This window comes from Parambassis ranga, chromosome 3 (genome assembly GCF_900634625.1).
Source record: "Parambassis ranga chromosome 3, fParRan2.1, whole genome shotgun sequence".
NCBI classification, from domain to species: Eukaryota; Metazoa; Chordata; class Actinopteri; family Ambassidae; genus Parambassis; species Parambassis ranga.
In genome coordinates this window covers 9,874,835-9,898,090 of record NC_041024.1, presented here as the reverse complement: position 1 = coordinate 9,898,090, position 23,256 = coordinate 9,874,835, and the positions used below count along the sequence as shown (strand labels likewise).

Genomic DNA, 23,256 nt, shown 5'->3' with positions numbered 1-23,256 from the left:
CCAAAAAGCAGGATGCATACACAGCCAACATGTCAACCATTGAGATGTCCATCATTTCATACTCCACTCAAAACTTAGGAGTACAGAATGACTGCATATGTGCACACAAAACACATATGAAGAGTGACATATGCAAAACATAGTGTGGATGCTGCATCACTATCACAGTGTCATGGTAACAAAAGGAAGACACACACGTCAGACACATTTTGTTTTTAGCCTACATCATTTGATCATTTAATCTAAAAGAATATAAATTTTAAGAATGGCCTGGTTTTATTTTCCCCTGCTTATTCACGGGGTGAGGAGGGGTGATGGGATGGGGGGGGGCCCTCCTCCAGCAGCACCCTCACGTGCTCTCCACTCGTCAATCAGTCCAGCGCGTCATGCCTCTCATTCACAGGTGATTTCTATTAGCTTACCTCATATGCTGCCAGGTGTGGCGTTTACGGACCATCAACCCGTTTCTGCTTCCTGTGTGTGAGGTATTTTCTGTGGCGCTTTTGGCGAGCTGCAGTCAGCTTTGCAGATGCTGCGTTTGAGCAGTGACCATGGCGGAAAATCATCTGGAGTACGGCTACCTGGAGGGCGAGTCCGTCGGAGATCATTTCACCGAGGACCTGGTGAGCATAATCCTGCTGTTCTTTGTCACGTTTATTTGTTTGTGGGGCGCGCGATTATAGAGATCGTCACGCTGGAGGAAACGTGTGTAATGTGGCGGCGTGGTGAACGGTGTGTGATAAACACGACATCAGCCAGCCACATCCTATTCAAGCTAATGATACAAGATGCATGGAGTGGCCGTTATTGTTACTGGCAATGAACCAGATTGCTCAAAACTCCAGGATAGCCCAATCTGATGATATTCTGGGGGCATTAGTGCTCCTCAGGTAAATCCAAATTACAGATTAAAATAAGATCTGCAGTACAATAAGAAAATCTGATATCAGGATTCACAGCCATTACATTGATATTTATATTTTTAGTACAGATGACCTCAAGTCTTTGACCAGAAGTCACCACATTTTCTTTTTTTTTTAGTGACTTTAAAGAGTTAACTGTGTCCAGTGGCGTAGGAAGCATTAAAAATGTGGGGGGGGGGGGCACTTTCTGTAGGTGGTGGTTAAAAAAAGTACATTAGTATATTATGAAATACAATAGGCCTATAATAATATGAAGTAGCTGCGATTTCCTGCGGATTTAAACAGGTTGTTAAACACCGATTTTACAGGTAAAACACTTAACTCAATGACTATTTCAGAGAAAGACTCAACAAAAACTCATTGATTTTAAAACACGGTGACATACAGAAACTAATTCCAAGTGAAACAACAGTTTTGTCAACCACACTGGTGGTACTACACTAACGGATTATACAAAGCCTCTATATTTGCCACCTTCTCTTATTTACAGAGACAAAATGCTGGCAAATCTCCCTCATGCCCACCAGACTGAGTTTTCCCCGTCATCACTCACCTCAGCAATAACTTCCTCCACTGGCCCTACATGATGGCCCTGCCTCTGACTCACTCTCAGTACCAACCTCAAGAGATAGAGATGGATTGTGCTTTACTTTTCAATTAACAACCAATAAATTAATTAAAGAATTTCCCCTCGGGGATAAATAAAGTAATTCTGACTCTGATATAAGTGAGCTTATGTCATCACTGAAATAACAGCATATTTTGTTTGAAAACAGTTCTTATCAGAGTTTCAAAAAGTTGTTGGACCATAAACCAAACTCTGCTTAATGCAGATACTGAAACACTAAAAATACTAACTTACAAAAATATGCATGTCTTTATTTTTACTTTTTATTTTATTTTTTACCTTGTGACGTTACCTCCTTCGAACAGCACTAACTGTTCTCTTTGCGGTGTTTTACGCTCGCTCGATGAAAGGCTTCGTCAGCTCCGTTACTATAGTAACGGTATTGTAGCGCTGTGGGAACCAGGAAAACTTGGAGTGGATTTCATTAGTGAGGTTATTCTCTTATGAATCAAGTGAAACTGATTTTTTTTTCACGAGCAATCGTTAGGTGGAGTTAACTACTTAGTAAATGTGCGGGGGTCCAAACGGGTCATTTTAAAATGTGGGACACAGACGATCTAATGGTAACTACGCCTATTTCTGTGTCATTAGTTCAGGCCACAGTGGATTCAGCTGCTTGTTTGTTTTAGGAGCTAATGGCCATCAAGGCCAGGGTTCAGGAGCTGGAGATGGAAGAAGAGGCAGAACGACTTAAGGAGGAGGAAGACGGGTGTGATGCAGTGGACATGCAGCTCCTGACCAGCAGCCCTCGGCTTGGTGAGGCCAGTATGTGTCTTTTTCTGCCAAGAGGTTTGTTGTTGTTGTTGTGCCATTGTGTGTACAGCTAAATACTCATCCATTGGGGAAGCCTTCAGAGACTTATTTTTAGCCAGGTGTGAAGAATCACAGCCTTCAGGCAGGTGAGGTAATGTACAATCCTTCACCATCTGGCTAACACCTGGGACGCTTCTCCGTGGTCACAACAGTGCTCACATGTGCCTCATCACTGCCCAATGAGACGAAGCAGTGAGCTCCAGAGAACCAGAAGTGTCCTCCTTGCTGCCTGTGGCTATTTTCTGCCTCTGTGCGCCTCCTCATTCCAGTCACCCTCCCCTCCCCATCCTTTTTTTTTGGTTTCTCCTCAGAACAGTGATGCAGTCAGGAGGGAGTCTGATTCTGAGATGTGTTTGTCAAAGATGGAGTAACCCCCTGTATAAACAGCACATTGTCTGTGTTGCATGTGCAACTGTTTTGTGTCTTCCACAGGACCTTTTTACAACATGACTCCTGAGGAGAGGATAGATGCAGACAACAGATCAGTGTATGTGGGAAATGTGAGTTGTAAATTGTGTTTTTGCTACTTCACATCTGGCATGGTTTTTAATCATTGCTCTGATCTGACGCACTGTTGCACAAATCCTCCAGGTAGATTATGGAGCCACCGCAGATGAGCTTGAAATCCATTTCAATGGTTGTGGTCCCGTTAACAGAGTTACCATCCTGTGTGACAGGTTCTCTGGTCATCCTAAAGGGTTGGTACAACTAGTGCATAATTCATACCTTCCACTGTTTTACTATACAAGGGTACTCATATTTGCTGCCTTTCATACCGTTTCCTTTACAGCTTTGCCTACATTGAGTTCTCTGATCGGGACTCTGTGCAGAGCGCCATTGGTTTACATGAGACTTTGTTCAGAGGAAGAGTCCTCAAGGTGAGATTAGCCAAACTAGTTTATCCACACACTCGCATGCTGGTCAGATCTCGGTGAACTTGCATCATAAGAATGCAATGAAAGTTACAGTCTTTTTGCCTCATTACAGAGTGTACATATTAACACAAACACTTACCCAGACATGCAGTCTTGGGCAAGACACACCAGTTTATAAAAAGCTGAGCTAAAACTTAACCTGTAAAGGGAGGAAACATATTTTTTGGGGGGGCTGAGCATGAGTACTGCAGACATACAGTGTAATACTACAGAGAAGTTTCATGTTGACATATTTAGCAATGACAATGTACCATTAGTACTAACCTGTGAGATTAACCTAAGTGGTTGAGGGCACATGTTTGATTTGACATAGGAAAGAAATAGGAGTCTGCGTCAAAATTATATATATTTTTTTTTTTTACCATTGGGACTTAAGTGATGTCTATTGCTAGCAAGCATATTATGGTATGATTGCTAGTAATGGAAGTGAGCAGTAGCATTTGGCCTTACGCAGTTAAAGAAAGATGTTTAAAACTACAAAAACATAACTTATAACTTTTTGTTGCAAGCAAGCCAAGAACACATTTTCATTGTTTTCAGTCATAATTAATGTAATCTTACATCATCATGATTATGAACACACATCAGTCAACAAAAGCATTCTTTTGGCTGACAGGTGATGCCCAAGAGGACCAACATGCCTGGCATCAGCACCACAGACAGGGGAGGACACAGAGGCCACTCCAGAGGCAGAGGCCGTGGTTATCGTCCTCCTCGATACAATAACAGCTCTGGAGGAAGATTCCGGTACCAGTCAACTAGGCCACAACATCAGACACCCCACCCTTACTATGGCGCACCCACAATGGGGAAGAGACAGTGGGGACAAATGGACTACAATGAACAGATGCCTAAACGTTACCCATGTCTTCTTCTCATCACGCCACCATCAGAGGAGTTGGGGCCAGGATCAAGTGGACAGCACTACCCCCAACAGCGCTAGCAGCATACACAGATGTGATGAATTTTAGACTAATGATTTTGAGTGTCACCTGAAAGGTCCAGAATTGACCGTGGGGATTACTTTACGTTGTTCTCTTGAATTAGCCATTCTCTTGGTGAGACCTGAAGAAAGCAGACTGGGTTCAGGTGCTGGATTACGAAACTTCTGTTGCTGTAAGTGCATGGGACAATGTTGAAATTGTTATGCAGATGCATGTGTTTTTACAAAATCATTTGAATGTTGTCTGCAATGTAATGTATAAATCCTTCGTTTAATTATTTCTTTCCTATGTAAGTGAATAAATAAAAGAGTCAGTGGTGGACAATAAGTTTAATCAAAAATGATGCATTTCAATTAACAAAGCAATGTGTAAACAAAAATATTAATGGCATTTATGTACAGGAGAAGCTCAGCAGGAGTAATGTGAGGGGTGTCAACCAGTTTGAACCATCATTCCAGAAACAATACCATCGAAGGCCCTGGAAAATAATTGGTAACAGTTAAAAACATTTCTAAAAAAAGCTGTAAAAGCAATCATCAGTAACAGATTAAATTATATAAAACTCACTTGGATTGAATATGATCTCCAGGATTGTGGAAAGGGTTACACATCACATCAGTAAATGAGTTGTGCAGTTTTCTAAACATCTAGAGAATGGAGAGAACAGTTAAGATATTTATAAGACAAACTGTCTAATCAAATGCAGCTTGGTTATCTTTTACTGCAATAAAATAAATTCTATGTACAAAGGTAAAAAAAAAAATTTTTATCCATGCAAAAAAATACACGTTTGCAGTCATATATCTGAACTGAGAAGCCATATAGATTGTATATTTATTATTTATATATTAGAAAACTTAATAAACTTACACTTCTTATTTCATTGTCCCGCAATGATGTATTTGATGAGTCCACAACAATCACAAACTTCACCTTGGAGTTGGTTACATACCCATATCTGTTTATTTTCAAGTCAAGGCTATTCTCTCCTCAGGAGAGCCATTATGACTAAGAAGACAGCATGGTGTGTGTTAAGGTGATAGGGAAGTACATAACCATCTTAACCTCCTTGAATAGCATCTACACCTGTATTTATGTGACCAAGTAATAAAATGTGTTATCAGAATCTTGTTTAAAAGATGGGCTAATTAACATCAGATCACAGTCTAAACCTCAGTAAAATAAAGATGATTTAATTAAAAGATAAGCACCTTGACTATAGTACCCCCAGCCCTGTAACAACTATACAACACAAAGGATACACTTTATAGTCCTCAGTTGGGTAGAGCAGCCCTAAATATAGCTCTCTCTGGTCTCCCATGGATTTACCCACTGATGAAATCTTTTCCTCCACCACATCCAGAGAGGTGTGCACTGTGTAGTGAAACTTCAGCTCATTCTGAGTTGGCACACTGCGGATGTACAGCGGGTAGTTCTAGAAAGAGGCATTAATACAGGCACACAAACATGATGCGGCTAATTGTAAGTGCAAACAAGCAGCCTAAACAATGCTAACGTTAGCATTCTCGGGAGTTTTCATCCTGCTGGACACTATAACGTAAACAGAAAGCTGACACTTGTTTCAAAGCGATTGGGAGAACAAGGACAAACCTTTACTGCTAAGAGAAATAACCCGTGGGTGAAAGATAGGATATATACAGTAAGCATTACCTCTTTTGCGATTACTGCTATGCACACCGCCATGTTGTGTTCTTCCTCTGAGCTGTCAGCTGCTGTCACGTGATATGGTGCGTTCACAGCTGTCGGAAAAGGTTTCAGAGAGAAACCTCATTAGTTGATTTTCACGTATTTATGATCTTCGGTATAATTATTTTTATAAAATATTTACATTAAACGTTAAGAGCGACATGGAGAAGTATACATTTGCTAATTCTGTTAACGTTTTAAGTTATGTGTCGAAAACACAGGATTTTGTTGGCGGTTCTTGAATGCAGCAGTCATCAAGGAACAATTTTGCAACTATGGTATTTCACGTTTTAATTCATTTGTTCACAAAAGAAAAATAAACAAATCTAATGTCAGCCCCAAAACATAATTAACAAAATAAACACTTTTCTCAGAACGACGTATTGCGCTGAAGATGGGCGTGGTTTGCTTGACACTAGGCAACAACCTACTTCCTTAAAGCTGGTGCTCACATGACCACAGTTCAGCGATGCAATGTCTGCTCTGAGTTTAATTCTTCTTAGTGCAATGACATGTTATTCCTTGGCGTTCTCAAACGCTCCACCTCCAAACATTATCATCATGCTAATGGATGACGTAAGTTACATTTTTGTGTTTGTTCTTAAAAGCATCACATCACCTCAGGAGATTAGTGTTCCTATAGACTGTTTAATAAACTTTCCACTGTTTCTCAGATGGGCTGGGGGGACTTGGGGGTGTTTGGCCAGCCCTCCAAAGAGACCCCCAATCTGGATGCCATGGCAGCTCAGGGAATGCTGCTTCCAAACTTCTACACTGCCAACCCCCTCTGTTCCCCATGTGAGTTACACAAAAATGTAAGAGAAGCTGAATAAGCAGTTCCTGTTTTGCAATACGCAACAATCTCATGTCAAATCTAGGCATTTACTGTAGCATCCATGTTGTGAGTCGAGCTCTGTAAACCTTACTTTTTATAAATATCCAATTAGCTGAGTTTGTGTGTGTGTCCACAGCCAGGGCTGCACTTCTCACTGGACGTCTGCCTGTCAGAAATGGTTTCTACACCACTAATGCTCACGCCAGAAATGGTACATTTTTCTCAGTTTATCATTACTGTGCAAATCAGTTTTCATCTGTGTGTTTGTAAGAGTGCACGTTCTGCACGTTAAATTTTGATCTGTGTATTTGTAGCATACACACCACAGGAGATAGTGGGAGGAATCTCCAAGGATGAGATTTTGTTACCTCAGATGCTGAAGAAAAGGGGCTATGTCAGCAAGATAGTTGGCAAGTGGTGAGCTTTCTTCTTTCTTCATGTTTTTTTAGAGAGTTCTTATTACTTGTACAATATAATAATATTATGTATTTTTAATGTGATTTCTGATGCAGTGATTTGCATTCCTTTCTGCATTGTATGACAATTTCTTTTTAAAAGTAAATAAAGTATTTTTTTCTGTTTTTTGATGCACCAATGCATCCATGCATTATGTGCATAAAAAGTTATGATGTTGAAAAGACTGAAGCTTAACTTTGGCTGTATTACTTGAACAAGGACCTTGGCAGATGCCATTTTTACAGCGATAATCAGTGTTGTACAAGTCGAATATACAACACTGCAAAAGCAAGCATCTACACAAGCCCTGCTGTCACTATGTGAACAAACTCTGCTGGTTTTAACATTAGGCTAAAAATGTATGAATCATTTCTTGTTGGTTATAAATGTTTCTCAGTCTCAGAAGATTTAAAATCTGCATATAAATGGGGCAGAATATGTAGTGATTATTTTAGGTTTCAACTTATGGGATGACTCATGGGTTTCTCATTGACCTTACACACCTTACTGTGAGTGCTGTTTTTTGTGTCACTGCAGGCATCTGGGCCACAGACCACAGTACCTACCTCTGGAGCATGGTTTTGATGAATGGTTTGGTGCACCAAACTGCCACTTTGGCCCTTATAACAACAGCCTCAGACCCAACATCCCTGTCTACAACAACTCAGAGATGCTTGGCAGGTAGTGTCACATTCAAGCACTCAGATAACAACACAGGTACACAAAATTAGTCTTCCTTCTGTATGACTCAGTGGAATACTCTGGCTGTCTGCTCCTCTGGACGAGTTGAATGCCCCCCCCCCTTTTCCTTCTCTGTACCAGCTGTGCTTGTGTATTCCATTTTCCGCCCATTTGTTTTCCCCAAAACAGCCATATGTGTATTCAGGGTCATTGGAACTGGCAGCCGGGCGTGTTTTTCGCTTAGCCGTGGGTTTAATCAGCACTGCATACCTGGGCCCTGGACAGACGCACGCACACACACAAACACAAGCACATATACACAGATATACACACACGCCCTCAAGAGACAGCAGGTTGCGTTGGCTGTGTGTGGGGACACCTGGAAGAAGTGAAGCGTAAGAACGAGACGCCTGTCACTGCTTCTCCGCTCGCCGCGACACGCTTCAGCAACACCTCATAACTGTTCCCTCTGCTCAGCTTTGCTGAGACTCTCCAAATATGTCTTTCACCGAAATTTCCTCCAAACACAGTCAACAAGAGGGATATGTACCGCTATTGTCTTAATGATATTGTCTGGAGCAGTTTCAGTCAATTTACAGGCAGATTGATACCATTGGGTCACTGGGAGAGCAGGAAGATAAACAGAATAGAGGTGACTTGGTGTGTTCTCACTTGTTTTCCAGATATTATGAGGAGTTTAAGATTAACAGAAAGACTGGAGAATCAAACCTCACACAGATCTACTTGATGGTAAGTTAAGGCTGACCTGTTCCTTCTCTCTCTCGCTGCCCTTTCAGTGTAGTAGAGATTCCATCAGGTATACCCCACTTTGCCAAGGATACGGATGAAATAGAATACATAACATGCACTAACAGAAAATTGGTTTTGGGCCATCCAAATAAAAAAGACTCAACAAAAGAAAAATTGTCTATAACAAACTCAATATTCAATCAAAGCCTGTTTACAACCTTTGGTCATTACCATGCTATGCTTTCACCAACAGGGATGAATTATTGACTTTTAGGCACACTTTCCCTGTTTGTCCCTACTTTTCGTGACCAACAGCAGCAGAAGAGGATAAATCTCTCAGGCACACCAGACTTCTTATGAAATGAAGTGCATTTGTTTGGGGATTAGGCCTTTGTAAAGGCTGGAATACATACCACTGTGGTTGGTGGTTAGCACCTCTTTGTTTTTGTGTCTCTTTTTATAGGAAGGTCTTGACTTCATATTTCGCCAGACTAAGGCCCAGCGGCCCTTCTTCCTCTACTGGGCACCAGATGCTACTCATGCTCCGGTCTATGCCTCCAAACGCTTCCTAGGGAAAAGCCAACGAGGCCGGTATGTTACATACTGACTTGGACCCACAGTCTTGCACAGGTTATAAATGAGTGTATGGCTGAACTGTGTTTGTGCTGTAGTTATGGAGATGCAGTGATGGAGCTGGACTACAGTGTCGGTCAGATTTTGTCATGGCTGCGGAGTCTAAGCATCGATCATAACACCTTTGTCTTCTTCACATCAGACAACGGAGCAGCTGTGATGTCTGGCCCAAATGAAAGTAGGGATTAACGTTTTTTGTGACTGTAGTGTATTTTTGTTTATGTCTGACTCGTTCCTCTCTGTTTGCACGGATCTGATTCGTCAGGCGGCAGCAATGGGCCATTCCTCTGTGGGAAGGAGACCACCTTTGAGGGAGGCATGAGAGAACCTGCTATTGCCTGGTGGCCTGGACATATCAAAGAAGGCACGGTAGGAAAACCTTGAGGATGTTCTCTCTAGACTGGAGCGAGATAGTTTTAAGCTGTGACTTGATTGGTTTACAAACTCCAAGCAAGCATAATTGCACCTTTATATTCTGCCTGTCAACATGAAGCTGAAACTGCACTGTGCAGTATTGTGAGTCAGGTTGACCGTAAAGGAATAATTATTTCACTAATCCTCTCTTTCGAGTGATTGTTGCTTTTTGTTTAATGTGTGTATCATTAACCAATTTACATGTGCACACTCTGATCCATTGGCACAGTTACCAATTAATCTCAACTATGTTTAACTTCTATCGAGCGTCTGGACTGCACAAACATTAAAGACAAATATGTGAATATGGCCACAAAGCATGAGGGTGCTTTTTTTCACTGTTTCCTCAAATATTTTTGGCTGGAATTAATGCCTGAACCCCCCCTGCCATTCCTCAATTTAACCCCCCACCCACACCGTGATCCCCTAAGCATGTGCGTTCTGCAAATGACTTTTAATTGTATTAGGGGCAGCTGTGACACGGGGCTGTGACGCAGAGGGATTTTTGTGGAGGAGCAAGCGGAGGCTGCAGTTGCAGTAAGCCTTGCCCCTGGCTCATCTCACAGGGTTGTGCTGGGGCCTGATAGCACAGCAGAGTAGCGAGGGAGAGGGGGATTGGGAGCGTCTTAAGCGGCTAATCTGTTTGTGTGTTTGCTGAGGTTGGATTGAGCCGTAATGAGGACTTCAGTATCTGAATATGCCAGGCGCTCAGGATAAAGGAACGGGAGGGGTGGTGGGGTGGAGTGTGTGTGTGTGTGTGTGGTGGGGGAGTGTTGCAGGGAAGGAAGCAAGGAAGAAGTAAAAGAGGTGGCGGGTGTAGAAAAGAGAAAAGGAAGAACAGCACTAAAGGCCCAGGCACCGCCACACTGCCAGAAACATCATTGTGTTCACAGAGCTTTCCTTGCACCTGTGCCATGTTATAATTGACCAGTGTGTGTCTGCAATTCTTGTTTGAGCCTATGTGAATACACATACATCATTCTGTATGATTTTGTGTGTCTGATTAGCTGCTTGACAGATAACTTTCATCCTCACCTAGTGTGTGTGTGTGTGTGTGGGTAGTGAAATAGTGTCTGTGGATCCTCATTGAAGCTCTCTGGGGCTATCATGACAAAGCTGCTTTGTTGGAGCGACTTTACTCTACAGCTCTGGATCAGTTTGTATTGCTTGTGAGGATGGACAGAGACAGCACAGGGTTCCTGTCTGATTTGGTAGTCTTCTGAAATCTCTGTTGATCTGTGCATTGAAAAGCCTATAAGCTTTTGGAGGAAAATGCTGGAAACAAATAACAAGCATGCAAGCCTTTGTGAAAAAAAGGATTTCTGGAATTTTATTGTCCCGAATGAACACAGATGCATCTTTAAAGAGTTAAAATGAAGACATATGTTTTTCACAGTAATGTTTAAGGTGACTCAGGAGCATTCTCTATCATTGTGAGCTGAATGTAGCTGTTATTAGTGCCTAAATAATTTTAGCAGATTGATAAACCAATGTAAGGGGTTAAAAACAAACAAATCAGGAACATGGCTAAGGTGTAGTGGAATGACCCAGATGAAGATTCAGCATTCTTGCACTGCCTGAGGGTGTGAGGGACCCAGGCTGATGAGGGGTAGTGGCTGGATGCACTGCACAGGAACAAAGATTGGGAGGTGGGTGGGCCGTAAGGCCTGCAACATTGTTGAGCGTCACAATCCCTTTTGTTGGGTTATCAGGCAGCAGACACACAGGCAGAGTGGCAGAGACGCGGATAGAAGCACTGCCTCCTCAGATAACCAGCATAACAACACAGAAAGAAATGAGAAAGGGAGAATGTGACATTAATAGAGAGCGATGATTCAGACAAAAAAAGGGAAGAATGAAGGCCAATGAAATAAAAGAGTTCAGTATAGGCTGAAGAAGAAAAGGCAGAGCTAATAAATGAAGTGAATAAAAGATGAGATAAATTCCTCTGTCAGAGCAGTCTGAGTTTTAAAGTTTGGATTTTGTTCATGTAAGTTATTACCAACTAAATGTCAGTGTTTCTCCTCTTGTCCTTTTGTCCTGTCTTTTTTTTGGTGTGTGTCTGTGTGACTAAAAAAAAAAGAAAGCAAAATGAATTAAGTGACTAAATTTGTTTGTGTGTGTGTCTGAATGTGCAGATAGATCATGGAATGTATTGCAGAGTCTTGTCTGTGGCTAGTTTTGTGGATACAGAAGAAAAGGGAATTCATTTCAGTGCTTAGGAGCTTGTGTGTGGTGCGTACGTGTGTGTGTTGGCTGTCGATAGGAGCACAGCGGCACATGGCGGTGCAGCTGCAGAACCCTGATAGCGCTATCTGATTGTGAGCGTGCCGTCTCCCTCTAAGGCCCGCTCAGGAGAGAATGGAACGGAAGATCAAGGATGACAGCGAAAAAATGGCATTTTATCTGAAAATAGTTCAAAGTTTATAAATAAAATAAAGCTTTTCACTGGGACTGGGAGAAGGAGATAAAACACCAGCTCGCTCCAGCCTCAGCCGCCTGCTTGCCCGGGCCTTGTCCTCTCTCCTTACTTCCTCTCCTCTTTTTCTTCACTCCTCCTTTTTTTTCCTCCTCTTCCCACAAAAAAATGAATCTAAAAGAGAGACATTATGGAGTTTTTAATAATAAACCTGCATGCAGAGATTAGAGAAGAGAGTGAAGAAATGCACCCACTGCATGTGTAGGCACTACCACGCATGTGAGTACCCTATCATGACTGTGCATTGTCACTTTGTGACCACAGTCATTCCTGATTTCACTGACTTATAAGCTGAATTTCCAAAAGACTAGTTCTCTAGATGGAGACATGGCGTTGGGGTGGTGCGTGTTCTCTTGAGAATATATTTTGTAAAGTATGGAGACTGTGGAGGAGCTCTCTGAAATGTCCCCTTCCTTTTGCAGGTAAGCTTCACACTTGGCAGTGTCATGGACCTGTTTACCACCAGTCTGACTCTGGCTAGCATCAGCGCTCCAAATGACAGAACCCTGGATGGACTAGACCTGACACCAGTCTTGCTCAATGGCTCCGACACATTCCAAAACAGGTGAGCACACACACTGATTTAAGAAGTTTGTGACCTTTAATTTTACATTTCCCCAACAAGCTAACAGAGCCCTGCTCCTGGTGTTGTAAGTGATGCCCATTGAGCTTAAAAGACCTGAGACCAGTCTACACTAAAGGTGTAAGGGGAAAAAAAAAACGACAATATACTAAAACTGTTTAACCAGGATCCAAAGCAAAAAGACTAACAACCACAAAAACACAGTCAATAGTATAGATAGTTACCACAGTAAGAGTTTTTTCCTCTTTTCACTTACACCAGGCCAATATTCTTTTACCGTGGGAATGAGCTGATGGCCGTGAGGCTCGGACAATACAAGGCACACTACTGGACCTGGAGCAACTCATGGGAGGAGCTTAAAAGTGTAAGACTCCATGCTGTCCCTTCATCTGTTTCCTCAGCTCTTTATTTGCCACATCCCCCTCCTCCTTTTTTGTCTTTCCTAATCTTACTCAAACACTTTGTCTGTTGTTGTTGTTATCTTGAAAATGGCTCATCAGTTGACTGCTGTGTACATCAGTGTGTAATGAATCTTAATGAAGAGCCTCCACATCAGCCAACTTCCATCATTCATCAACCAGTTGACTTGTTTGTTCAGACTCCAGTGGAAATCCTTCCCCTCCATTTACATATCCGCGTTCCCTGCTTGTTCTTTGGGCATCATAGAGCTCAACCATAATAATTACATCAACTCAGTGCGGGTTAAATGCATCAGGAGAAATGTGAAATCTGACACCTGAGAGGAAAGTGGATGTTTCTCTCCCTCTCTCTCCTCTGTCCATAAGTACATGTCCTCCTGTCCTCCCTCCACAGCTATGCTTTTCCTGTGATCCAGTTTGTTTTATGCCCCATCGGTCGCTTAAATTGCTCTCTCCTTCAGGGCCGCTGAATCAATAGTAGCCTCCTTTTATCAACTCATGTGAACTGAAGCGGAACTTCACAAATAATGGCGTCTGATTGCCTGTGAGTTGCCTATCGATTGGTGTGTGTGTACATGGGAGAGAAAGAAAGAGAAAGAGCGACGCACATACATGTTCAGGTCCCCATACTAATGTCTCTGTGTGTGTCTGTTTCCCTACACGACTGTTGAGCACCTAACAGGGAAAGTTAAATTCCCAACACATGTTATAAACATCAAAAAAAATCTAAACAAACTACTCATGTACTCAATTTTAAATTGTTTTTTTTAAATCAGCTTTAGAAGAAGAAGAAAGGTCCATGGTTTGCTCTCTTTGGTGGGAGTAAGTAGAGTAATAATCATTCCTTTTCTTCTGTTCACTGATAAAATGATGCTGACCCTTAAAGATTAACCCCGTCTTACAGTAGAAAAGGATGATAAAGTCCCCTCAGCACTGGAATAAGACTCATATTTTCCTACTTTCTCTTCTGCTTTGGTAAATGCTGAAATATAATTTGACTTTCTTGGCCCTTGGTGCAAAAAATAAACAAGGGAAGATGTGTGCCTGTGAAGAAGAATGAAATTACAGGTTAATAGCTGGGAGATGTATTGCTCTGTCCTGGCTGCGTTCATGCAGCTCAGCCATGAGGAAAATGAGAAATTTCACAGGCTTAAATGGTTCTCATCAGACTCTCTGAGGCAGTGTAGTGATGTTAATATTGTGAAATATAGTTTGTCATGACTGTGGCTTCTTAGTATCTGGATTGCTGAGTAACCCGGTCCACATAGGGAGCCCTGTGACACCTGTTATAGTGTGTTTTTAACTTTGTCAGGTGATTAAGAACTTGTTTCCAAGACGTGTTAGTGGATTATTCTTTCTTATAACAGACTGTGCTTCATTGTGATAGGAGTGCATGACATTATCATTATCAATTTTTCTTTCATTTTTCTTTTGTGGGATGGAGAGAAGACAAAAGAGTTCCTTTACTCCAAAATTGTTTAATCTCTCATTTTTTAAATATTTAAACATTTAATACACAATCTACATAAAGTGATCTTTCCAATTTATCCCTAAAATTGACACCAAATATTTCCTTTTCCAAACCCCACCCAGGCACCCCTGGATGTCTTGGCTTCTTATCTTGTAATGACGATGGCTCTGCTCCAGTTTGAAAGCTGTTGTATCCATAGCCTTAATGTCATGCGAGATACGGAGTTCTCGCTGTAATATCTTGGGTATAAGAGACGGAGTCGGAGAGATATACGCAGCAGGGCTTTCTTGCTGCTTCTCTGAGATGATTTTTTTTTTCATTCTTTTCTGCATTTCTAAGCTATTGGCTTCAAAGGCAGGACAAGTCTGGATCAGTGGAGGCTCTGCAGGGCGGGTGGGTTTCTATCCTCACTCACTCTATTTCTATATGTATTTTGAGGTGCTCTGTTGAGTGGTCTCAGAGGGGGGCAGCGACAGTGCCTTACAGATGAATGCTTTTTCAATATTAGTTGTGATCATCAAAAGTGTGTTTGTGTTGGAAGGAGGGGGCAGATCTCCAGGGGGCTTCTGGAGGAGTGAGTGTGACTCAATCAGGCTGCGATCACTGCCAGGCCTCCTGAGAATGAAGACAGGGAGCAGGAGCGCAGGCGTGGAGGGATGAAGAGGAGGCAGCAAAAAGTCCTCTGTTTTTGCGAGTGACTTGAAATTCTTCAAGATGTACTAACAGTAGCTGCATGAACACAGCCAACTGGGAGACAATATACATATAGACCACACTGCAGTGAGATTAAGCATACAGCCCAGGGAGGCAGGGGGCTGACAGGCTAAATCTAAACACTCGGAACTCTTCAGTTCAGCGCAGAGAATCCTTGTTTTTCTGTATTTCAACAAAAATTTTAATTCATTAATAAAAATATTGACCTCTGAAAATAGAACGCTTAATGCTAAAAGTAAAAGTTTAGTTGTTACACTTATGGCGGAGTAAGTAAAAGCAAATACACTTTTCTCTTACCTGTGGGACTGACCTCAATTGTGGTCGAGAAAGGCTACCCTTCATAAATAATTTATCAAAGTTTTGTAGCCAAGACAGGGCCAGTTCTGTTCATTCTTGTTGTAGATTAGTCTGATGCCATCATACGAACAAGAAGCAGTGACCTGGAACCGCCGCAGGATTCTGGCTGAGTGGTAATTTGTGTTTTAAAAACAGATGCGGCAGCAGGCAGGTAAAAAACACATCAGAAACACTGCACATGGATCTTCAGTGTTCTCCCCCACTTTTTTAAATCAATCTGTCATGATTATTTATTATTATTTTACTGTACACTTACATCTTAAAACTACAGCATTACCCACAATTCAGCTGCAAATCACTGTAGCCACAGAATGCTGCACACTACCAGCATGATACAGTGGTACCACCAAGTGGTTAGTCAGAGCTGAATAGGTGGAACAGCTGTAGCAGCAGAGAGGGAAGCAGACCACAGAAAAATGTACGATGGAGCCTCTGGTAGAAAAATCAAGGTAGTATCTCATCCTCGAGACAAAAAAGAAACTCTGATCAGAGGATTACAGCCGACCATGTGGAAAAACCACACAACATAAACACCTGTGGAAAATCCCTGGCTCGTGTTCACAAGAATATACAGCAAAGACATTTCCACAGTTCCAAGGCAATAATCCATCCAAAGGGGAGTTGATCTAATAGCTGTACTCCTAACGCAGTCCAAGAGCAGTAAAGTGAAATCTGTGTCTGTTCTGAGTTACTGTTTTTATGTCTCTCAGATTACTCCAACACAGAGCCCTGAATATAAACTGGTTTGGCTAGTTTAGCTTAGCTCTTATTCCACAATAGAACCACACACAGCTCTCTAAGTGGTTCTGTGAATACAGGTATGACAGCAGTTGTTTAATTACTCACTAACTGCCAGAAAGGGAACACACACATGTTCTGCACTGAAAACATAGTTAAGGAAATCTTTTTGTCTGTCTTCTTTCACAGGGTATAAACTTCTGTCCAGGTCAAGAGGTCCCGGGTGTAACAACCCATGATCAGAAAGAGCACACACTGCAGCCAATCATTTTTCACCTGGGGCGGGATCCTGGTGAAAAGTACCCACTCAGGTAAGTGTCTACTTCTACATCTGAATTCCAGGAGAAGCACAGAAGATGTAAGAATGAGGAATGAAGTGTTGCGAAAGGAGTGGGTATAGGAAGGTCATTTTCAAGTAAGCATGAAAAAAAAAGAAGGTGGCGGATTGATCCACTCAGCTAGAGTGCGCCTGATTACACCCTTCTCTTTTGTGATTGCAAACAGCTCCTTAAAGATCACTATCTGGTCCTCAACCCGCCGGTGCACCGCTGCAGGTTAAAATAGCAAGATAAATTGTTCCAGTCTAAACTGAGAGCGAGTCCTGTTTAATGTATTTTGTGTGGCTCTGCCTCAGCCCCAAGGAGAGTTAAGAATCGCTGAGAGGAGAGTGACGCCAAAGGACACAAAGAGCCAAGGTTGAACTATTACTAAATAAGGATACAAAGACAGAGCAGCATCTTCTTTATACTTGTGTACTTGTCAGATTTTATTAACAAGATCTTTTAGAAGAAAAGGTACAACCACGCAATCTCAAACTACTTTGATGAGAGAACATTCTTGTTGTGTGCTTTGGCTCCTTTCTGCACTGACCTTTCCTTTCTGCAGCTCTGCCTCTCGTATTCTCCTCTGGCCTCATCTTCTCCTTTGCTTCCTGCTCGAACTCAGAGCGAGATTGGATGATAAAACATTAATGTTGTTTTTCATTTGCCCACCTTTTAGCCTTGCTATTCACTTGGAAGAATGAAAAAAAAAGCAAAAACCAATCAATATGCAGCCATGTGTTGTGCTGAGTGCTGTGTACACACAAACCAAAACTGCCCACTTATTTTTTACTTCTGCAGAAAGAGGGGTCAGTGAGTTTTTGCCCCTCACAGCACAGAGCTGTGTGACCTCTCCACAGCTCAGGCACTGTGCTTCATCAGTCTTCATACTAATCTTCAGTATTTATCCTCTGTTACTGTTACACCTCCTCTTTCCACTCGCTGTTGTGCATCTCAGCTTACTTCTCACCACTCTCACTGCTGTCCCTCTGCATCCACTGGGACCGTTCTCCCTCATCCTAGCTAAATGCATGTGTGTGTATACACGTGTGTGTGTGTGTGTGTTTTGTCCGTGTGCTCTTAGGTCCCCCAGCTGGACTGGCTGGCTGGCCATCATTAATCTCTGTCGGCACCTAAAGAGCCACTTAAGATGATGTAGGGCCTGTCTGCACACATACCTTCACTACTGTCGCAGGCTGTGATACAGCAAAGAACACACACACCATCCCAAAGGGAAGCAGTGTGTAATATCATTATGCAATCCAGGAAAGATGTTTTGTGATATGTGGTTGTTTGGCTCTTGTCTTGCTCTTGATGTTTCACATGAATGTGCTTGGAGCCAGAAGACGATGAGGCCTGTGTTGGTGGTCATTCTACCTAACTTGACCGCAGTGGATTCGTTCAGAACCTTGTTTCCTCGCCTTCTACTCCTCCCTCCATCTCTGTGACCTAATGTCCAAAGATTAACACATCCTGTTTTTTCACCACCTACCTCGGCTCACGTCCCCAGAGCCCCCCTGGTCATCCACAGCCCAGCCCAGCCCTAACACTGCAGGCAGCCCTGTACAGTTTAGCCTCATCTGCTGCCTGCCACCAAGCTCTTGTGTCCCCAATCAATAGTCCTCACTGAAGTGCTCAATTTCCACCAGGGTGGGGAAGATGGTGGAGGGGAGGGGTAGGCAGGACAGATGTATTTGATTGTCTCCTCAATTCCCCCACCTTCTGCTGCTTCTGTGTGGTTGTTTGTGTGTGTGTGTGCATGTGTGTATGAGTCCCAGCAATAGTGTTATGAATCAGTAATCAGAGTGGTGACACACCTGAGCAATGCCCCCATCCCCCTTGGGTGCCATACATTATAAATCAAAAGACTCCATTTGCATACAGCCTGCTTATTATTCCAGATTTTGCCTCTACACTAGTAAGCTAAGGGTTGTAATCATGATAATGAGCTGTGCTGACTGTGGGCTTTTCATTATTTGTTTGCAGAGGGGGCATAAACAAATGATATTATTAGTTTTTGATTTAGAGGTATGCACTGTAAGATTTCCAGTGCATAGACAAAACAATAGAAAACTTTGTGTCTCCTGCAACTTTCTCCACACACGCCGTGCGTTGCTTGCACACGTGTATGGAGAAATTGAATACTTACAGCAGTCTGATAAATCTCCTTTACATTTACTTCTATTAAGCTGCCTCATCACTTATCACAAAATGAATCACAACAATCAGTAGCAGGCACAGATAGGAGGGGAATGAAATATCCCTCTTGCTGATCCAGATCGGGCAAACGCGGAATTCACGATTTTAGATAGCGGAAGCAATTTAATCTGAATGCCTGATTCTTTACCAAAGGGAGCAATCAGGTTTGTCCCTATCAGTTAGGCTTAAAATGTATAGATATTAAGATTATGACAATTGTGGCACACAAGGAGAAAGAGTAATTGCAGGCAGCACTCTACCAGTCAAGTAATTGTAGGGGGAAAGTAAAGAGTGAGTATCAAGGAAAGGAGCAGGTGCTGGCTGATGGAGGAAGCCTTGCTGCCCTGTGGGAGATCTAAGAGGGAGGGTAGGTGTGAGCTGGACAGGGCCCGGGGTTATTACTCTAATTGACACTTCACCTCACACACATGCACATGTTCCCTAGGGGCCAATCAGAGGGTAGGGTTTGCAGTGGAGGGAGGATGGAAGGCTGGCACAGGTGCTGCCGGCGAGTGTATCAGGGGTGTAATTGCACTGCTGATATTTGTCTATCCCTGTGTCACGCCACCAGACGCCCACTCCCCCCAAACACACGCACACACAGCCCATTAACCCTACAGGTTCTATTGAGAGCAGCGTTCCTTTGAAAGCCTTCAGGGCCCCTGTGTTTTACACTCTGAATATAATAATGCACAGAGGTGCTCGGGCTCACTGCTGTCCAACAGCAGTAATTGAGAGACAGGGGATGTGATGGGGGTTACACAGTTCACGCTACTCACTGTGCTTTCCCCTGAGTGGACAGCCTTTGCGTGTGTTTATGTTTCTGTTTTCGTTCTTGAAAGCTACAGCATGTCCCCATGCTCATATATTGAGTTAAGCTTGTAAGCTGTAATGTTTTATCACATCATGTGAAAACACTTCTGTCAAAAAGGCAGAAATTTAGGGATTATGTGTTTTGCATTCAGATGAATGATCAAAACATCTTGCCTCCTGCATGAAGTAATGTGGGTCAGAAGTGTGTGTAAACATGTCAATTTTCAATTCACTCTAAAATAATTCAGTGTTTGTGTCCGGTTGTTTTTATATAAATTTTATATACAAAGGTTGTGCAGATTATTTAACAATCAAGTGTTTTCAGTAAACACACATGAGAATTTGCCTTTTCTTCATCATTGAAAAATGAGTTTCAAGTAAACTTAGATAATACTTAATACTAAGCCATGTTTATTGTATCTTGCGTGCAGTGTTTTGACTAAGGAGTACCAGGATGTCCTGAGCAGGATCTCTGCAGTTGTGGAGCAGCATAAGAAGACTCTGGTGCCCGGTATCCCCCAGCTGAACATGTGTGATGTGGCAGTGATGGTGAGATTCACATGACCGAAAAACATACAGATTTTGCCTCTAATTGTCTAATTTAAGTTTGTGCCAAAGAAACTGTATGTTCCTTTTAAATCAGCAGCCATCAAGTTTTTTGTTTTGTATATTACAATTAATTAGATAGCTTATCTTTTATCCTTATCAGTTTAATATATACGTACATAGGTACACTGATACAGGCTTTCTAAAATCTGAAAATCAATGTCTCAGAGAAAAAGAAGAAGCTGTCATGGCTTTTTTGTTTTTCTTAAGTTATCATCACCTCAGTCTGAACCCTTTAACCTTGTTAGTACATCTGTGTTTTTCTAAAGTAATCTGTTTTAGGATTATTTAAAGAAGCGTAAAGTCAGCTGTGGCTTTTGTCTCCCGCACCAAATCATGGAAGTGACGCTGTTTTATATTTATTTGTGTGGTAGCACTGCCCCCTTGTGGGCAATGGAATAAACACAGACACTGACGTCTGTCTTTTCTTACGGTATTCTAGGTTTATAGACATCTTCTGTCTCAAGAAAGCTATGTAATATGTAGTCATGATGATGATGAGTGAAACCTTAAGCAGATTGAATGACATGACATAACAGTACATGAAACTTTCAAAGGCTGTGACATGTTCAATAAAGTGCCGATAAATATTCATTTAATGACAGGACAGACAACTGATGAACAGTTTATAGTAGTGCAGCAAAGCGCTGATAGCGTCCTACTTCTGTGCTCTGTTTTGCAGAACTGGGCCCCTGCCGGCTGTGAGAAGTTAAGAAAGTGTCTGAAAGTGCCCAAATCTCAACCATGGAAGTGCGACTGGCCACACTAAGAGCAAAAGAAGAAGAAGAAGCAAAACCTGAATGCACACACACACACACACATTTTATTGGAGAAAGGGACCATGACCAAGGGATTGTTTTTAGTATAACAGCAATATAGTGATTTATAAATGTCCTAGTTACATGATTAAAATGTGTCTTTAATGGTGCAGAACAGAAAATAAGATGCATTGTCAGGTCTAAAAATTAAAACTATTCATTATAGGATTGATTCTGTTAACAGATGTTTTTATTTTTTATTAAACATGTACTTTTATTATGTTGTATGCAGACTGTTTTCTTAAGCAGACATTTACATGTATGCTTAGGACATAAAGTGGAACAGCACAAACATGACAAAATATTTATATTTATTACACCTTTGCCTTGTGCCTAAAAGTCCTAATGTATAAAAAATATAAATACATTTTTTATGACATAAACTTCCTGCCTCAGAGGCTTTAAAAAAGTGATGATACTCTTGTGTGCAGCTTCACAGATTACTGATGGCTGTGGTTGTTTTTACAGCAGGTGTAGGAGCATGCCTGTCTTATAAAGCTGTTGTTTGATAGAAGTGCCGAGTAGCCGATGTTGTGAAAGTGTTGCACACAAGTTGTTTCCTATTCAGCAAAAAGGAACTGACATATTTCAGGAAACAGAGTGAGCTGTCTTTTTCTAAAAAGAAAAAAAAGAGATCGCACCATCACCATGGCAGAGAATCGCAATGAAACTACAGCCATGGAAGTGGACACCGCTTTTCTTAAGTCCAGGAGAGGCATTGTAAAAGTAGCAGAGATGGTGAGGCGTTTGTTTTTATGTCATCCTCATTGTAAACAGCTGACATTTTGCTGTAGATGTGTTGGGGAAGTTTTGGGAAGAGGAACAGTAAATGAAGCATCACGGCTTCTGTACAATACAACAGTTAACAATGTAAGTTCAACTGTAAAAACCAGCCTGCTGGTAACCCACATTAAAACAACAGTTTAGAGGCTAACGCAACAACTTAGATCTTCCTGTAGAAATGTCATGAAAGTACCCAGTTCCTGTTCTTCTATGTGCACCATATGGTGAGGAAGCCAACAAGTGATTCACAGAACTGACATGAAGGTTTAGGGGAGAAGCTGATGATACAATTAAATACTGTGCTCACACATTTGTGTGTGTGCTGTGTCAATTTTTCCTCTCTAGGTGACTCTTTTTGTGGCGTTTGTGTGTTTCACTGCAGCGTCCACACCAACATTCATAGCAGCCACAGTGCTGGAGTTTCTAATCACTTCATTCCTGCTGATCCTGTACCTGTTCAAACTCAACAAGAAGCTGACCTTCTTCTTTTGGCCTCTTGTTGTGAGTATAACATTGTATATCACCATGAGACCTTTGACATTTCTAAGCATTTTCTCCTTTTTTTCCCCTCCACCCAGGATGTTTTTAACTCAGTCTTTGCTGCAGTCTACTTTATTGTCTTGAGCCTGATGGCAGTGACTGCATACACGGTTAACGGCACACTGGCGGGAGGGGTGAGAATCATTTCCTTTAATCTACAATCTCTGTACACTTTGCTCCTATACGTTCTAAATAATGTTGAAAATCAACATACACAAGCACAAATCCTCTTAAAACAATTGCCTTTGTTTCTTTTCACACACACACACACACACACACACACACACACATACAGGTCACTGCTTCAGGTGCTTTCCAAAAAGCTTAAACCTCACCATATATATAATGGTTTTCATAACGATTTGTGGGTTTTTGACCCACATACACTGGACCCCAGATGTGTTGTCATGTCACGTTGCTCTCCTCTCTCTCTCTCTCTCTTTGCAGATAGTGTGTTTCATGTCAGCTGGGCTGCTGGGCGTGGACAGCTACACACTTTTCAAGAATATTACCTTCAACAAGCCAAGAAATGAAATCCAGAATCAAGTCGATGAAATCCAAGGCAGTCAGTCAGAACATTAAATTAATGAATACAGCATGGGAGCTTTATCATTCCAGCTGTTGATGCTGATGTAAATCTTAAAGTAAGCATTAATAAATGTGGTTTTTTTTCACTGTATTTTGTGACATCGTGACT

The 23,256-nt window shown here is 41.9% G+C and overlaps 4 protein-coding genes across 5 annotated transcripts; 3 read left to right on the top strand and 1 right to left on the bottom strand.

Moving 5' to 3' along the window:
- Nucleotides 1-388: 388 nt before the first annotated feature.
- pabpn1l (PABPN1 like, cytoplasmic) lies at nucleotides 389-4,564 on the top strand. 2 transcript variants are annotated; one of them, XM_028401716.1, is made up of 6 exons: nucleotides 389-623; nucleotides 2,181-2,307; nucleotides 2,797-2,864; nucleotides 2,956-3,062; nucleotides 3,155-3,242; nucleotides 3,916-4,564. In XM_028401716.1, the coding sequence occupies exons 1-6, from the start codon at nucleotides 552-554 to the stop codon at nucleotides 4,240-4,242; spliced, it is 789 nt and encodes a 262-aa protein (XP_028257517.1). In that variant the 5' UTR covers nucleotides 389-551; the 3' UTR covers nucleotides 4,243-4,564. The 2 variants fall into 2 exon arrangements, with proteins under 2 accessions (XP_028257517.1, XP_028257515.1); XM_028401714.1 differs by having other exon boundaries at nucleotides 2,181-2,316.
- On the bottom strand, nucleotides 4,556-5,982 carry trappc2l (trafficking protein particle complex subunit 2L). Its single transcript, XM_028401717.1, has 5 exons — nucleotides 5,915-5,982; nucleotides 5,506-5,678; nucleotides 5,114-5,201; nucleotides 4,811-4,890; nucleotides 4,556-4,721 (listed from the first exon to the last, which is right to left on the bottom strand). Exons 1-5 carry the CDS (start codon nucleotides 5,945-5,947, stop codon nucleotides 4,676-4,678), a joined length of 420 nt encoding a protein of 139 aa, XP_028257518.1. The 5' UTR covers nucleotides 5,948-5,982; the 3' UTR covers nucleotides 4,556-4,675.
- A 411-nt stretch (nucleotides 5,983-6,393) lies between these two features.
- On the top strand, nucleotides 6,394-21,453 carry galns (galactosamine (N-acetyl)-6-sulfatase). The gene is made up of 14 exons (XM_028402623.1): nucleotides 6,394-6,526; nucleotides 6,625-6,748; nucleotides 6,922-6,996; nucleotides 7,100-7,202; nucleotides 7,779-7,922; nucleotides 8,606-8,672; nucleotides 9,136-9,263; nucleotides 9,344-9,483; nucleotides 9,571-9,674; nucleotides 12,621-12,763; nucleotides 13,043-13,145; nucleotides 16,670-16,791; nucleotides 20,244-20,361; nucleotides 21,101-21,453. Exons 1-14 carry the CDS (start codon nucleotides 6,425-6,427, stop codon nucleotides 21,185-21,187), a joined length of 1,560 nt encoding a protein of 519 aa, XP_028258424.1. The 5' UTR covers nucleotides 6,394-6,424; the 3' UTR covers nucleotides 21,188-21,453.
- Nucleotides 21,454-21,762: 309 nt separating this feature from the next.
- On the top strand, nucleotides 21,763-23,238 carry cklf (chemokine like factor). Its single transcript, XM_028401349.1, has 4 exons — nucleotides 21,763-21,974; nucleotides 22,365-22,520; nucleotides 22,598-22,693; nucleotides 23,007-23,238. Exons 1-4 carry the CDS (start codon nucleotides 21,885-21,887, stop codon nucleotides 23,139-23,141), a joined length of 477 nt encoding a protein of 158 aa, XP_028257150.1. The 5' UTR covers nucleotides 21,763-21,884; the 3' UTR covers nucleotides 23,142-23,238.
- Nucleotides 23,239-23,256: the final 18 nt, after the last annotated feature.